The 16,613-nt window shown below is 38.2% G+C and overlaps 1 protein-coding gene across 1 annotated transcript in view; it reads left to right on the forward strand.

Moving 5' to 3' along the window:
• LOC149826594 (ferredoxin C 2, chloroplastic-like) overlaps positions 1-14,308 on the forward strand; it is a 39,495-nt gene extending 25,187 nt beyond the window's left edge. Inside the window, exons 4-6 of the mRNA XM_090020071.1 lie at positions 13,498-13,566; positions 13,665-13,709; positions 13,976-14,308. Of these exons, the coding sequence (XP_089876197.1) occupies positions 13,498-13,566; positions 13,665-13,709; positions 13,976-14,020 (159 nt within the window). The 3' untranslated portion in view covers positions 14,021-14,308. The remainder of the gene's footprint in view (positions 1-13,497; positions 13,567-13,664; positions 13,710-13,975) is intronic.
• Positions 14,309-16,613: the final 2,305 nt, after the last annotated feature.

The following is a 16,613-nucleotide window of genomic DNA, read 5'->3' on the forward strand; positions in this document are numbered from 1 at the left end:
AAAGTTCAACAACTTCTCAATGGATTGGGTCCTGATTTTGACATGTTCACCACAACTTTATCATGCTTTCCTCAGTTGCCCACTTTTGACGACCTTCAAGCGAAACTTCTCCAGCATGAGATGATTATGAAACAAAGGGCAGAAGGAAATGAATCAGCTCGTCCCCATTCAGTTTTGGCCATGGACACTTCTGTAGGTTTTGGACGAGGGAATGAAGGGCATCAAGGAGGCAGAGGCCGCGGACGTTTTGGGCAGGGAGGACGTGGTATCTTGCCTACACCTAATATTTCAGGGGCTTTTAATACAGGGAATCAGAGGAGAGTGCCCACTTGTTTCTTATGTAACAAAAGAAGACATATGAAAGCTGATTGTTGGTTTAATCTATAGAATAGAGGAAAAATAAACAAAATTGAGAATAAATCAGCTACTACTGTGGACACAAAAGTGCCATCCACAGATGTGCAACAACTTTTGTTATCAGCATTGTCACAGATGACGATCAAGCAAAATGAACAAGGCGAATGGTATGTTGATTCAGGTGCCGCCACACATGTTACGGGTAATGCGGGTAAGTTATCTCACTTATTGCCTTATTTTGAAAAATGTAGTATAGTTACGGGAGATGAAACTCATCACTCCACTGGCAGTGCACATATCCCTATGTCAAAGTCCTTACTTCACTTGTCCAATGTCCTCCTTGCTCCTAATATTAACAAGAACATTGTCTTAGTTCATACTTTCCATAAATAGGGAAAGAACCTTGGCATGGGCTATTTCCCATTCTTTCAAGGCTTTCTTATAACTCACAAGAGCGTTTTTCATCTACTTTAAGCACTTCTTCTTTAATGGTTTTATCTTTCTCTTTTATGGATTTTGTAAGAGTCAGGTGAGGTTCAATTGTGGAATCATCAACAAACTCCCACAAACTTTTTCCAACAAAAATCCTTTTAATGGTGGTAGACCATATATTATAATTCTTTTCATCAAATTTAATTGGAATTACCGTCACAACTTCTTTGTCGGTCATGGAACCAAAATATATAAGACGAGAATATAATAGAGAGAAGGAATATGTACTTGGAACAATTTTCAGCCCCCTTTAAAGAACCAACACTTCTATGCATTCAAGAGATGATCAATCCTCAAGAGGATTGGTCAGCATGCTTCCCAAGGCAAAGTCCGATCATTGCAACACTTAAAATATGCTTGATAAGTTGAATATCACCAAGGTATCGAACTTGCTTTGATACCATGTCACAGACCAATGTGATTCTTTAGTGAGCCAGTTATGGGCTAAAGCACAACTTGAGAAATGACCACTTATGGGTCCAACATAAAGAAAATATAAAAAGAAGCCACTTAAGGGCTGAGAACACACTTAAAAGAATACACTTTATTAGGGAACAACCCTCAAGAAAATAGGATACAAGGAGACAAGAGAGGGCTCATAGATAGCCGTTGGGGCCTACCCACCGACTAGAAATCTAGTCATTGTGTAGGGTCGAACGGCTGCTAGATCATTCCCATAATGCTCTTTGTGGCGGGGAATAAATAAAAAAATAATATAAAAAAATAAAAATACACTTATTTCTAATTGTAATGAAATGGTGGTCTTCCATAAAAGCACAAAAAACCTTCAAAAGAGTGTCTATTGGAGACACCTCAAGCACAACCCATAAAACGGTAAAAATGGAAGAACACACTAAAATAATAAATATTTATTTCTTTATAAGAGATGCTTAAGAAGCATTACATTACACGAGAGGGGATCACCCCTATTTATACAAGAGGAGTGTGTTCCTATTGGACCTAGTCCAACGACTCTATCAGTAGCCGTTGGACTAGGTCCAACGACTATAAATATGGTCAAGATCTAACTAGATCTTGACCAACTAGTTTAAAGTGAACTAGAAAATAAAAAAGGAAGAATAAATGAAAAAAATAAAAATAAAATAAAATAAAAAATATATATTTATATATTATATTATTATTTTATTAATATATATATATATATATATATTATGTATGTATTACATGTTACATTTTAGCACTCCCCCTCAAACTTACGGTATAATGAACAAAATTTTGTTGAAGAGGAAGCAAAATCGGGGAGCAACGAGAGGTTTGGTGAAGAAGTCCGCTAGTTGATATTCTGATATAAGATATGGCCGATCAATGGTTCCATGTAGATATTCCTTTCTGACATAGTGATAGTCCATCTCAATATGTTTGGTGCGTTCATGAAATGTTCGGTTGCTTGCAATATAGATCACACTCTTGTTGTCACAGCATATACGTGAAACTTGTGTTGCTTCAACTCCCATGTCAGCAAGCAGACGTCTGAGCCAAACTACTTCCATGGTCATGGTTGCCATGGCTCGGTATTCAGCTTCGGTGGACGAGAGAGAGACCTTATGTTGCTTTTTGCACCTCCACAAAATTAAGGATTCACCTAAGAAAACACAAAAACCAGTGGTTGAGTGCCTATTATTGGGATCACCTCCCCAGTCAACATCAGTATCAATTAAATCTAATGAAGATAAAGCAGACAAGAAAAGGCCTTGTGAAAGAGAGGACTTGATGTATCTAATAATACACAAAACTGCTCCCATGTGAACAGAGGTGGGAACATGCTGAAACTGGCTAGGTGTATGTACAGTGTGTGCTATGTCTGGTCTAGTAATGGAAAGATAGGAAAGTGCTTCGATAAGTTGTATGTAAGGAGTGGGATCATCAAGAGGTTCTCCATCATCAATTCTCATTTTAATGTTTACAACTTCTGGAGTGCCCACCTTCTTATCATCTGTAATTCTAGACCTGAAAACAATATAAAAAACAAATTTAGATTGAGATATCAAATACCCACGAGGGGAATAAGCAACTTCAATTCCTAAAAAATATCTTAATAAACCTAAGTCAGTCATTTCAAAATGAGTTTTAAGAAGAGTTTTGATGTTTGCAACTCCTTGTTTGTTGCTTCCGGTGATGATCATATCATCCACATAGAGAAGAAGGATAATAATGCCTGCATCATAATTTTTAATAAACAAAGAGTGTCAGTCAAACAAGAATGAAAACCAATATCAAGCATAACATGACTAAAGCTATCATACCACTCTTTTGGTTTCGATTTAAGACCATAATGAAATTTTTGTAAACGAAGAGTTTTACCCTTAGGGATACTAATATCAGGTGGAGCTTTCATATATACTTCCTCAATTAGATTTTTATTGAGAAAAACATTTTTGACATCCATCTGAAATATGAACGATTTTCTAATGGAGGCCAAAGCTATTAAAGTTTTGACAGTGGTCATACGAGCAACATGGGCAAAAGTTTCTTCATAATCGATGTCGTACTCTTGGGCATACCCTTTAGCTACTAAATGTGCTTTATACCTTTCAAGAGTTTCATCACTCTTAGTTTTGACTTTGTAAACCCATCGACAATCTATAGGTTTCTTACCTGGAGGAACATCTTGAATAATCCAAGTGTTAGCCTTTTCTAATACATTGATTCTGTTTTCGTAGCTTCTACCCATTCTATATAGTTTTTGGCTTGAAAATAAGATTACGGTTCTACATATGATTGTATTAATGCAATAGTTGCCCTGTATGTGGGTGAAAAGGATTCGTATGACACATTTTTCAGGTCTACAAATTCTAGATGACCTTCTGGTTGGTACTTTGGAATATTTTTTTAATGCACATGGAAGATTGATCTCTCTATGTCTTGAATATTATAGACTAACGTCCCTATGGGTATGTTCAACATCAATAGGACTTTTATCATTGTTAAAGTCACATTCAATATCTCATTCATTGGATTTTGAAGTCAAATCTATTAAAAAACAATATTTAGTGACTTCCTTGGGTTTTTCAAATTCAAAAAAACTTTCTTTCTCTAAGAAAGATACATTTCTTGATACATATAATTTTTCATTTTGGAAATCAAAACACCTATAGCCTTTTTTATTATTGGCATATCCTAAGAAGGTACAAGGAATTGCACGAGGAGAGAGTTTGTCATTCTTGTTGTTGAAACAAAACACTTACATCCAAAGACTCTTAATTTAGAATAATCAGGAAATAGGTTGACAAGTTTTTCAATTGGAGTTATATTTTTTAAAGAGGAAGATGGCATTTGATTAACGAGATAGGTAGCAGTTAGGGCAGCTTTTGCCCAAAAACCTTTTAGAACTTGATTTGCAATTAGTAAAGTCTTAGTGGTTTCCATAATATGTTGATGTTTACGTTCGGCCAGGTCATTTTGTTGTGGTGTATGTGGACACAATCTTTGATGTGTGATGCCATGTAAATTGAGATAATCTTTGACTTCTTTGGACATAAATTCTCTCCCTAAATAAGTGCGAAAAATAGAGATATCATTTTAAAATTTATTTTTAGTCATTTTATGAAATGTTTGAAAGTGTATAAAGACCTCAATTTTATGCTTAAGGAAGTAAATCCAAGTATGCCTAGAAAAGTCATCAACAAAAATTACATAATATGCATATCCACCTTTTGAAATGATCGGTGCAGAACCTCAAACATCTGAATGTATTAACTCAAGTGTTCTAGAAGAAACAAAAGTTCTATCATGAAACGATAATCTTTTCATTTTGCCAAGGATGTAGTTTGGGTTTTAGACATATGAGGATGGCCAAGTCTTATGTGCCATAAATTCAATTCGATTTTCTGAACATTATAACAAAAATCATTCTTGGGCAATTCCAAAAAATCTATATAATAGAGTCCTCTTCTCTATAACCTTCCCCAATCAGCTTCCCTGACTGGCGATCTTGTACTCAACAATCATGAGAAGAGAAAAAGATATTACACCCATAATCAGATATTTGAGAAACATATAAAAGATTTAGATTTAGATTTAGTTTAAGAATATATCTAACTTCTGGGATAAAGAATTTTTTGGACTTAAGAAAATTTTCAAAATTTCCTACTCCTTTTATTTCAAGAGATGTACCATCAGCTATGAAAACTTTTGGTACACTTGAGTTATTTTTAAGACATTCAGATAAGCTATTGATATTCGGGGTCATATGAAAGGAAGCACCAGAGTCAAGGAACCAAGGAAAGTTACCTGGATCGGAAAAGGATGTTGCAGTTGCTCTAGTTGAAGCGTCAGTTGAGGAGGGTGCCCCTTTGAGAATAGGTTGAAGAATCTCTATTAATTGAGCTATAGATACAGGTGCATCTTGATCTTTTAATTCTGATTTAACAGATGCAACTCTCTTTTCTTCTCTTCTTTTTAACTTTGGACATTGAGGCCTATAGTGCCTCGGCTCATGACAATGGTGGCAAATGACTTTTCTTTTGTTGAAGTCTCCATTTTGTCTACCAAAGTGGGCGGCCTATAAGTATGCACATAATTTCTCGGTCTAGACACAACTAGAATGGAATCATCTTCAGATTTTGGAATATTTTTTCTAAGTCTATTTTCCTCTATAGTATCAACGATAGAAGAAACCTTTCCACGATATAAGAGAGCCGATTTGGTTTACTCAAATTTCGGCCTTAAACCATTTACAAACTGATAAAAATGTTTCATATCGAGTTGCTTTTGGCGAAGCTCGATATCTTCGGCACAATGCCATTTTGTCTCAAGAAGAGCCAATTCTTCTCAAAGTTCGGATAACTCATTATAGTATTCTCTAAAAGTTTTGTCTTTTTGAATCATCGTCCGAACTTTGTATTGCAAATTGCACACGTGCAATATCTTTAAGGGAATACATATTTCTATGGTATTCCCAAGCTTTATCGGCATGCTCAAATTTGGCAAGGCTAGAGCATTTCTTAATGTCCATGCTATTAATTAGCCATGACATAATTTTTGCGTACCCTATCTTCTACTCTTTCCATTTTTTCTCATAAGTGGCTAAGGCCTTATTCTTCTCTCCTTCCGTGAGAGGAACTTCTTTGCCATCCTCAATTTTTGTGAGAACTAGTTTAGGTTTCAAATCAGAACCATCCACTATGCCCCCATAACCATTTTTCCCAAATGTAGTGCTTCATGAACGAAGCCCATGGGCATGATGGTGATCTTATCATTGTCATACATCTTTTACAAGGGTGAGAAGAAAAAAAATAGGTGGGAGAAGAAAAAGAAAAGGAAAAGAGAGATAAGAGAGGAGTAGAATAAGCAAAAACACAAATTTCCGTAGTCAATCTTCCTCCAAGCGCTTTATTTCTTTAAAGAGTATCACTTGAACCACGAACAAGAGAACGAGTCTTTGCAAAGGAGGCACAAAAAATGAGGTGAAAATTCTCCAAGATCTAAAATCCTCAAGGATCTGATACCATATAATAAAATGGTGGTTTTCCACAAAAGCACGAAAAACCTTCAAAAGAGTGTTTATTGGAGACACCCCAAGCACAACCCATGAAAGGGTAAAAATGAAAAAACACACAAATAATAAATATTTATTTCTTCACAAGAGATGCTTAAGAAGCATTACATTACACGAGAGGGGATCACCCCTATTTATACAAGAGGAGAGTGAGATGGGAAGAGCTCTTCCTAAGAGTCGTTGCACCTAGTCCATCAACTTTATTTGTAGCCGTTGGACTAGGTCCAACGACTATAAATATGATCTTGACCAATTAGTTCAAAGTGAAATAGAAAATATAAAAGGAAGAATAAATGAAAAGAAAGAAAATTAAAAGAAAATAAAAAATATATATTTATATATTATTTTATTAATATATATATTATGTATGTATTACATGTTACATTTTAACACTAATATACATGTGAAAAGACAGAAATGTTCCTAAAATACAAATGTATGAAAATGTACAGAAATGCATATATATCTCTCTCTATATATATACATTAACAGGGAACAGTGAGGTGCCCTAACATCGGGCCTCCCTCCCCCCTTTTGTTTCAAGTTTTTTTTTAATTAAAAATAAGGTGTGTGCCTCAATGCAAAAAGCCCCTCGCCTTGAGGCGAGGCTCACTTGCAACAACACTGGCGCTAAAAAATGATCTCCGAGAGATTATTTTTGGGGGGAGAAAAAGTCACATGGGTGGGCATGTGATTTTTTTTCCTCTTGTTTTTATGGATATACATCTCCCTCACCTGCCCAAAATAAGGAAGAAAATATCGGGCATTTGATATGTGGGACCCATGCTAAAACTGAAAGGGATAAACTTTTGGCATCATTAAACACGCCTTGAGGGAGGATTTGTACCCATTAGTTCCTTAACATTCCTATGGCCCATAATAGCAAGAATGGCAAAGCTCTCTTTTTTTATTCAAACCTGTCTTTTTTTCACCCATTTTCTCATTCTCTAGAAACATAGTTTCATTGGAAAAAAGGAGTACTTGTAAAGTATGCTGATGGTTCCTATTTCTTCTATAGTGGAAAATATGGCTTGGAAGGCAAACCACGTCTTTGTTTGAGAATTAAGCACCATCTGGAAAAGAATTAATGAGCAGGTTCTTTTATGAGCCTCATGTTTATGATTTGCAAAATATCCTGATGGTATTTGGGCTATGTGGTCATGGTCTCATGTGATCTTCTGGCATTCAAAGGATATTAATTTTGTATCTTTTTCCTATTTCTTCACTAAGAGAGTGCTTATTACAAACATGAAATGAGAAGCACAAATCTCACATGATAGTAGAATCATGTGAAATAGTTTCAACCGAGAGCAATTTTGTTTTATGCATGTTTCATGTTGAGTGAAAAAGTCAAAAAGTTAGTGGGCCCCATATGAAAAAAGTATTTTTTTACATTTATTAGAGCCTACAGCGTGAAATGATTGCTTAATGTTGAATGAGAACGACAAAAAGTTAGTGGATACCACATGCAAAAAATAGCCTTCTGGATTTGTTAACAATAACCTACCGTAAGAAAAGGTGGTGGAATTTTCAACCATTTTGGTGAGGAAACGGTCAAACAGAAACAAATGTTGGGTTCACTAGGTGTTTCTGATAAAGATCACGCAAACACGGTAGACCTAAAGAGTGCCGACACGATAATTTGGAAGAGTCTAGACTCAGAGAGTTCGGTTCCAACTCAAGAGTCTCGAACTGTCCAGAGTTCTCTGGTTATCAAAAACGATAATCGGGACTTCTCTAGAGTTCTCTGATTATCGAAAACGATAATCTGGATTCCTCTAGTGCAACCGTTTTATGATAATGATTATCATAAAACAGTAACCCACATATTGTGTACTGTATGCATTATCGTTTTCTTGGTTTATTGTTTTTCTGTATTATTGTTTTGATCTATAAATACAAGTGCTCAATCTCTCGGTGTACAGTGAGAGAAAATTGAGATTTACAACTTCTTGCAACTCTTTCATGGTATCAGAGCCATCCATCTCCAACGAGTTATCAATGGTCGCTTTATCGTCCTTCTCATCCTCCATGACCCAATGGAATGCCATCGTCAGCCTAATCTCGATAAAATTAAATCGAGACAATTACCTGCTGTGGAGATCACAACTTGAATCCTTTATGATCAACCAGGATCTCCTCAAGTTTGTTGACAGATCTTATCCCCAACCAGATCCCTTCACTGCCGAAGATGGAGGTGAGATAGAAAATCCGAATTATCCTATTTGGATTCATTTTGACCAGCTGGCTCTCAGTTGGATTAAAGCAACTGTTTCTGAAGTTGTTCTCGGGAAAATCATAAGAATAAAAACGGCCCGTGAAGCTTGGTTTCTTCTAGAAAAGGCATATGGGTCTCAATCCCCTTTGAGACTCATGCTTATGAAGAAAGACCTCACTTTTATCAAAAAGGAAAGTATGAACATGCTGTCCTATTTGGACCGTATCAAGTTTTTTGCCAACTCTCTTGCCGCTGCCTGTCATCTTGTAGAGAACGAAGAACTAGTACAAATAACCTTAAACGGCCTTACTCTTGAATATGAAAGTTTTGTAACTTCCATTACCACCAATTCGGTCATGTACACATTCACAGATCTGTATGATTTGCTCCTCAATCAAGAACGTTGTGTGCTTCTCGCTCATGCTAAACCTCCTGAAACTCAAACAACAACAAACTACATTTAGGGGCAGAGGACGAGACCGCGGTTTCTATCGAGGCCGTGGCAGAGGACAAGGGAGAAACTCATCTCTAAACATGTCCAACAACAATCCTGTGCCCCAAACGCAGGGTGGCTATGGAGTGGTTACTTGTCAATATTGTGGAAAACGTGGACATATGGCCAAAACGTGTTGGGATATCCCTCAAGCTTTTTCGGCTATATTTCTAGTAAAATATTGATGATTTTTGGTATCCTGTCACTGGCGCTACAAATCATCTAACCATGGATGATCACCAATTCTCCCAAAAATCACAATATCAAAGGGATGAGCAAATCATGATTGGTAATGGTAAGATGCTTCCTATCTCACATACCGATAATCTTATTCTAAAAGTCCATGGCTCTTCATTTGATTTAAAGAATGTTCTTCATGTTCCTGATATCACGAAGAACCTGTTATCTATGGGCCAATTTATTGAAGATAATAATTGTATTTTTGAATTTCGTGTTAAGGACCGACAGACAAGCAAGATTCGCCTCAGGGGACCGAAATCTAGCCCGTGACTTTATCCAAACAAGGTTGATGGTCAGTTGCAGGTGGCGGCATATGCGGGTAAAGCGTCATCCTTTGATACATGGCACCAACATCTCGGTCATGCAAATAAAAGGATCGTTTCTTACTTAAATTCTAAACACTCTATTTATGTTAATAAGCACAACAAAATAAAAGAGTGTGAGAGTTGTCTTATTGGTAAAGCTCAAAAGCTTCCTTTTGGTAAATCTTGCTCTTCTACAACGTCCCCTCTGGAACTTCTACACGCTGATGTCTGGGATCAACTCCAGTATCTTCACGAGAAGGATTTCGTTTTTATCTTCTTATAGTAGATTTTTCTCGATTTACATGGCTTTTTCTGTTACAAACCAAGTCTCAAGTTTTTTAGTGCTTTAAGACTTTTAAGCGTATTACTGAAAAGCAACTTTAACTCTCCATTCGTACTTTTCAAACTGATAATGGAGGAGAGTTTACCAGCTGTGATTTTGAAAACTTTTTGCGGGACAATGGTATTCTTCATCGTTTTTCATGCCCTCACACCCCGGAACAAAATGGTCTTGTTGAGCGCAAACATCGGCATGTCGTTGAAACTAGCCTTAGCCTGTTACACACTTCCTCCCTGTCTGAGTCCTTTTGGGTCGATGTTTTTCGCGCTGCAGTCTATATTATTAACTGCCTCCCAACTCTTGTCCTTAATCGCAAGAGCCCGTATGAGCTTCTGTTTCGTCAACCGCTCGACTATAGTCATCTTCATGTCTTTGGAGCTCGTTGTTATCCCCTGTTAACACCCTACCGTACCACCAAATTCCAGCCTAAGACTATCCCCTGTATTTTTCTTGGCTATGCCTCTCATCATAAAGGCTATCTTTGTTTTGACCCTTCCCAGCTTCTCGTCATGTTTACTTTGATGAGTCCATCTTTGGACTCCCCTCTTCTTCTTCATGTTCTTCTTCCTCCACCCTTTCCGCGTGGGTTTTTCCTCCTCCTGTTGTTCTACCACCTCCCAACCCTCTTTCCCCGGCCCCCTCACCATCGGTCGTTCCCCTTGACTCTTCCCTTCCTCTTTCTTCATCTGCCCCTTCTTCCCTTGTGAGTCCTATTCTCGACCCACCTGACTCCTCTTCCCCTCTACCATCTTCCTCTCCTTTTTTTGAATCCGTTGTCATTCGCCCACCTGATCACATTCACCCCATGATCATCCGTTCTATGACCAACTCTCTTAAACCCCGTGCCTTAATCACTACTCGCTATCCTTCATCCCTTATATGTTTTAACTATGTTCTTCTTACCCCCGAACCTACTACATTAAAAAAGGCTAACCTTGACCCCAAGTGGCGCACGACTATGGAGGAGGAGCTTCACGCCCTTCGCCTTAACCACACTTGGCACCTTGTTCCTCCCCGTCGTCATTATAATATTGTTGGCTCCAAATGGGTTTTTTGCATTAAACGACATGCTGATGGTTCTGTGGCTCGTTACAAGGCACGTCTCGTTGCTAAGGGCTTTCATCAAGAGGAAGGTGTTGACTTTTTTGAGACATTTAGTCCCGTTGTAAAGCCCACCACCATTCGTGTTGCTCTTGCTCTTGTAGTTTTGTCAAGTTGGCCTATACATCGGTTTGACTTTAATAATGCCTTTTTGAACGGTCTTCTTTCTGAAGAGGTCTATAGGGCATAACCTCCTGGTTTTGAAGACCCTGTTTTCCCCATTATGTATGCAAGCTAGATCGAGCCCTGTATGGTCTCAAGCAAGCTCCTCGTGCCTGGTACCAACAACTCGGCTCTTATCTTCAGTCTTGCGGGTTTCACATCTCTCTCACTGATGCCTCGTTGTTTATCCTTCGAGATAGTGGATTGGTTCTGTATATATTGGTTTATGTTGATGATATTATAATCACTGACAGCTCTACTATTGCTATCCATCAACTCATTTGACAGCTTAGTCTTGCATTTTCCATCAAAGATCTAGGCCATCTCAATTATTTTCTCGGCATTAAAGTTCTTTATGGTTCGTTGGGGTTTCTTCTCTCCCAGCGTGCTTATGCACTTAATTTACTTTGTCGCGCCGCTATGGTTGATGCAAAGCCAATCTCTACTCCTCTGAGTACCATTGCTCGACTATCCAAAGATGATGTACCACTGTTCCACTATTTTACCTTATATCAGAGCACTGTGGGTGGTCTTCAGTACCTCACCATTACGCGACCTGATATTGCTTTTGCGGTCAATAAAGTTTGTCAGTTCATGCACTAGCCCATGGTTGCCCACTGGTCTGCTGTCAAACGTATTCTATGCTATATCAAAGCGACTTCATCATGGCCTGTTCCTCTCACAGTCCTCTTCTCGTCAGCTTAATGCCTTCTCCGATGCTGATTGGGTTGTTAGTCTTGATGATTGCAAGTCTACGAGTGGTTTTGTCGTGTTTTTGGGGTCAAACTTAGTCTCTTGGTCTTCTCGCAAGCAGCAAACTGTCGCTCGATCCAGCACTGAAGCTAAATACAAGTCTCTCACCTATGTTGCATTGGATCTTCTTTGGCTCAAGTCTCTCCTCTACGAGCTAGGTTATGGGCCCACTTCTCCACCCATTCTGTGGTGTGACAACCTTGGAGACTTATATCTCGCCACAAATCCAGTTTTTCATGCCCGCACAAAACATGTTGAAATTGATTTTCACTTTGTTCGAGATCATGTGCAAAAAGGACATCTTCAAGTTCAGTTCATCCACTCTTTTGACCAGCTGGCCGACGGCTTGACTAAACCTCTTTCATTCTCGCGGTTTGCTTTTCTTCGAGACAAGCTCAACTTTGTTGACCCCACGTTGAGCTTGCAGGGGCATGATAAAGATCACTCAAACACGGTAGACCTAAAGAGTGCCGACACGATAATTCGGAAGAGTAAACTCAGAGAGTCCGGTTTCAACTCAAGAGTCTTAAACTGTCCAGAGTTCTCTGGTTATCGAAAACGATAATCTGGACTTCTCTAGAGTTCTCGGATTATCGAAAACGATAATCTAGATTCCTCTTAGTGCAACCGTTTTATGATAATGATTATCATAAAACGGTAACCCACATATTGTGTTCTGTATGCATTATCGTTTTCTTGGTTTATTGTTTTTTTGTATTATTGTTTTGATCTACAAATGCAAGTGCTCAATCTCTCGGTGTACAGTGAGAGAAAATTGAGCTTTACAACTTCTTGCAACTCTTTCAGTTTCATCATTGCTGACTGGATTTTCCATTTTAATCTGGAATTTTCATTTCTGATTGCACTGGGTGATAAGGGATGGCAAACTTACCTTTTTGCACCAACCTCATGTCTCATGGGAATTTAGTGCCACATTCTCTTAGATTCTCTCTAACCTGTCTTCTCTTTGCTTGAGTAAGACAGCCCTAGTTCTTTGTAATTCGTAAATGATGGTTATAAGCAGTGATATGATGAGTGCATTAAGGATCTGTTTGTGAAGCATTGTTGTGATGCTACCGTGCATGACTGTCAGGGATTCAAGGAGTTTTCAATGATGGACGTTTTCGAAGAAAAACCTGTCAGACCTTTTATGCATGGTGGCAGAAAATTGTGGGACCGTTTGTTCAACTTGACTGCTCGGTTCTGTGATCATTTTGCTTATAAAATATTATTACGGTCTTAGGTACCTTTGTCAAAGTTTCTGGATTTTTTTCTATTTTTGTTATTCCCTCCCGTGTCTTAGTTTTCGTCCTGTATGTTAGTATGATCTTTCATGTAGTCTGTCATCATCTTCATTTCCATGCTCTTGTTTCATATGTTTGCCTTTTCTGATTATCCCAACTGTCATCCTTTCTCGTCTATTTGCGTATTTTGCACCTTCATTACCAGCTTTTTCTTATGAATAGACTTTTCATAGAGAAAGCTAATATGTTTCATATTTACTTTATTAATTTCTAGGGTTATGCATTGCTTTGTGTGGGATTTCCATCTTCTGATGTTGAAGTCGAAACTCAAGATGAAGATGAGGTAAACCATGAAACTTTCTAGCTCTTTTTTCCATAAAAATGTCTATTATACTGCTTTTCCTCTTGAACTTCTCTCTTAGCCTATCATTGATTGTGCAGGTTTACTGGTTACAATTTGGAAGATACTTCGCTAGAGGTCCTATTGTAAGTCTCGCTCTTTGCACAGAAACCACTAACAGACATGAGCACACTCACACATGCACACATACGCATACAACCTTTGCTCTGTGAGCCAACCTATTCACTAATATTTTAGCAACTATCTTGGTAAAATTACTGTTATTCAGAGTGTTTATCATAATGAGTTTGTGAAGTAATAACTATTAAAATTTACAATTCATGCTTCGAGCTGGATTTTGATAGGACTTGCAAAGAGCTTTCTTATATTGCTTTTTAAATCCATTTGACAGGAAAGGGATGATTACGCATTGGAGTTGGCAATGGGTGACGAGTAACATTCCCTTGATTTCTCAAGCTTTAGCATCTGCAGCAGTTGTTTGAACGCTACCAGAAATGAAACTTGCGTTGGTCCCATCCTGTAAAAGTAATAAGCTGTTTTTTTGTGCTTCTCTGTGTGTGTGCATGTTTGCGTGTTTGGATCATTGCTAGTAGGGATTATCTTGTCTGTGTTGAACAGAATCGTTTGCACAATGTTGATGTACATGAACAAAGCAGGAAAGAGTTTGCACTCGTGAGGCATATGTAATGGAATAGAGAAATCGAGGCATTTTCCAGTTTCTAAACAGCACGCCAAAAGTTAAATTGATACAATTTTCAGGGGCATGTCATGCAGAAATGAAGCACCATCAATGAGGCAGATCAGACCCACTTTTTACGATGTCTGATGCTAGAGTTGCATGCAAATGGCTCTGTAAGATATCCGACTAAGGCAGTCAATCTTTGATCTAAGCAAATGTTAATGGAAGTAGAGCTGTGAATTGCAAAACACTGCCCAACATATTGCGTATTTAGAGAAACATACCCAACTTATATAAAATTACATTTGACCATGCACATTACGACCTCCACTTGCATTAAGTACCCTTGGCTTATGAATTGCTAAAATACCATTTTTTATTTTACAAAATACTGTCTTTTTTTGTTTTAACTTTTTTCAAAGTTCATATACACTGTCAATGATCTGGTGGACTCTTACAATCGATTCTTCTGTCCCAGATTTCTGACAGCCTTGGAGGATAAAGTCTATTTGATATTCACGCACATTAATTTGAGATTAGGGTCTTGCAGCTAGGCATGAAATCCTCGTATTTGAAAACAAATTCCTCGAATCAAGATAGAACTGAGGCAATTCCAATCGATAATAAAAAGGGAAAAACTGTTTAGAGGACAAATTTGTGCCCCTGGTTTCCCAAATTGAGCCTCTTTTTTTTTTTTTAATTCCTGATATGGGGCATAATTTTCCACAGAAACTGTCTTGAAAAATGTGATTCTTTCCCGTTACACAGTACTCATTGGTCCAAGTAAAAAAGAGAAGGGTAAATATTTTGAACATTTGATTATGGAGGACAGTAATCTGGGTTTACGATTTAATCCTAGTTACTAGATGATAATAAAGGTAAGCATTTGTTTGGCAGTTTTCAGGAAAACAGAGATCCATATCAAGAAATTCAGAAATATAAGGCCTCATTTTCAGAATTAGGGGTAAAAGGTTGGCCTCTAAATGAAAATGTTGGGAGCCAAAAGTTGGCTACGGGGATCGTCTTAACCACTTGTTTTCGATTTCCTTGCAACAACATCAATAATTGATGTTTCAGTTCGCCGGGCAAGAGTAACAAAAGAGGGAGCTCGTAGGGCTGCCTCTCCAATCTAACAGAGCACATCATTGTTTCTCTTTTTTTTGGATTGTCAAGGGGTTAGGCAGACCCCTACCAGTCACATTTGATCAAAACCGTTGAAACATCATTACCGAAAGGAAACCAGTCTGGTTGTTTGTCCTTCCAAATTCAATCATAACCAAGGACTCCGTATATGGTGAGGTGCCTATTGACCGTATTATACTCCTTTGGAATCCAAATGCATGGACGTCTTTGTCTTTCAGCAAAAAATTGAACGACCGACATGTCAATTCTAGCATTTGCTGATCTCCCTTCAATAGCCTGATTGAAAACAGTCACTACATCCCGCCGTGAGGACTCAATGATCAGCTGTTGTGCTTCCACCTCGCCAAGCAAAATTTTCTACCACATCCATTCTCTTTCTCCTGCTGAATGGTGTCTCACAAACCAGCCCATCCGATGAAACATGTCCATGTTATCCCGAACAAAAAAACAGATACACCGCTTGACGTTGATCACACTGTAAACGGACAGTGTAATCTATCATTCCGGAGGCGGCCTCCATCGATTGGCAAAAATCCAAATAGATTTAATGGGATGGTCAGTCTTGCTTAAAATGGGTAGTAAGTGCTCTGTGTGCCATTCAAAATGTCCGCTATAATTCTTTTAACAGACTTACTTTCTTGGTCAAATATGATGTGATTCCCAACATCCCAAATCTTTCTTGGGATGTGACTTTTAGTCCAAATTGCATTGTAAGTGGGACTTGCAGTTCCTTTCTTTCTCGATTTCTCCCAGGGTGGTGTATGTTCGCCCCCGATGATTCACTGAATCCCACGTCTGTGTTCGGGTGGTCGAATGAGCGCCACATATTCATGCACATGGAGCTCGCATGCCCGTGTATGTTGACATACCTTTGCATCAGACTCTGGTGCTGTTGCAAAGACTTAATCACCCTTACTTGCTTTTCTTGCCCTGAAATGACGGTTCGATGAAATGACAAAAATATCCTGCATTCAAAAGCTGTGAAACGATCGTTCGAGAAAAAGACAGAAAAGGACAAAAAAGTCCTCCATCTAGAAAGTTTGATGTTAACAATTTAAAGTGGAGACGTTCCCTATTCATTAAACTCATGCGCCATCTGCTGTAACAGTAGCTCCCATTATCAACCCAAACTTTGCCTTCGTCTCCAGTCGAGTTTCCGCCTTGTTTTTTATCTTGTTTTACAACACATTGTTGCCTTCTCGTGCCT

Source organism: Nuphar pumila, chromosome 10, assembly GCF_984573655.1.
Source record: "Nuphar pumila chromosome 10, dmNupPumi1.hap1.1, whole genome shotgun sequence".
Classification (NCBI taxonomy): domain Eukaryota; kingdom Viridiplantae; phylum Streptophyta; class Magnoliopsida; order Nymphaeales; family Nymphaeaceae; genus Nuphar; species Nuphar pumila.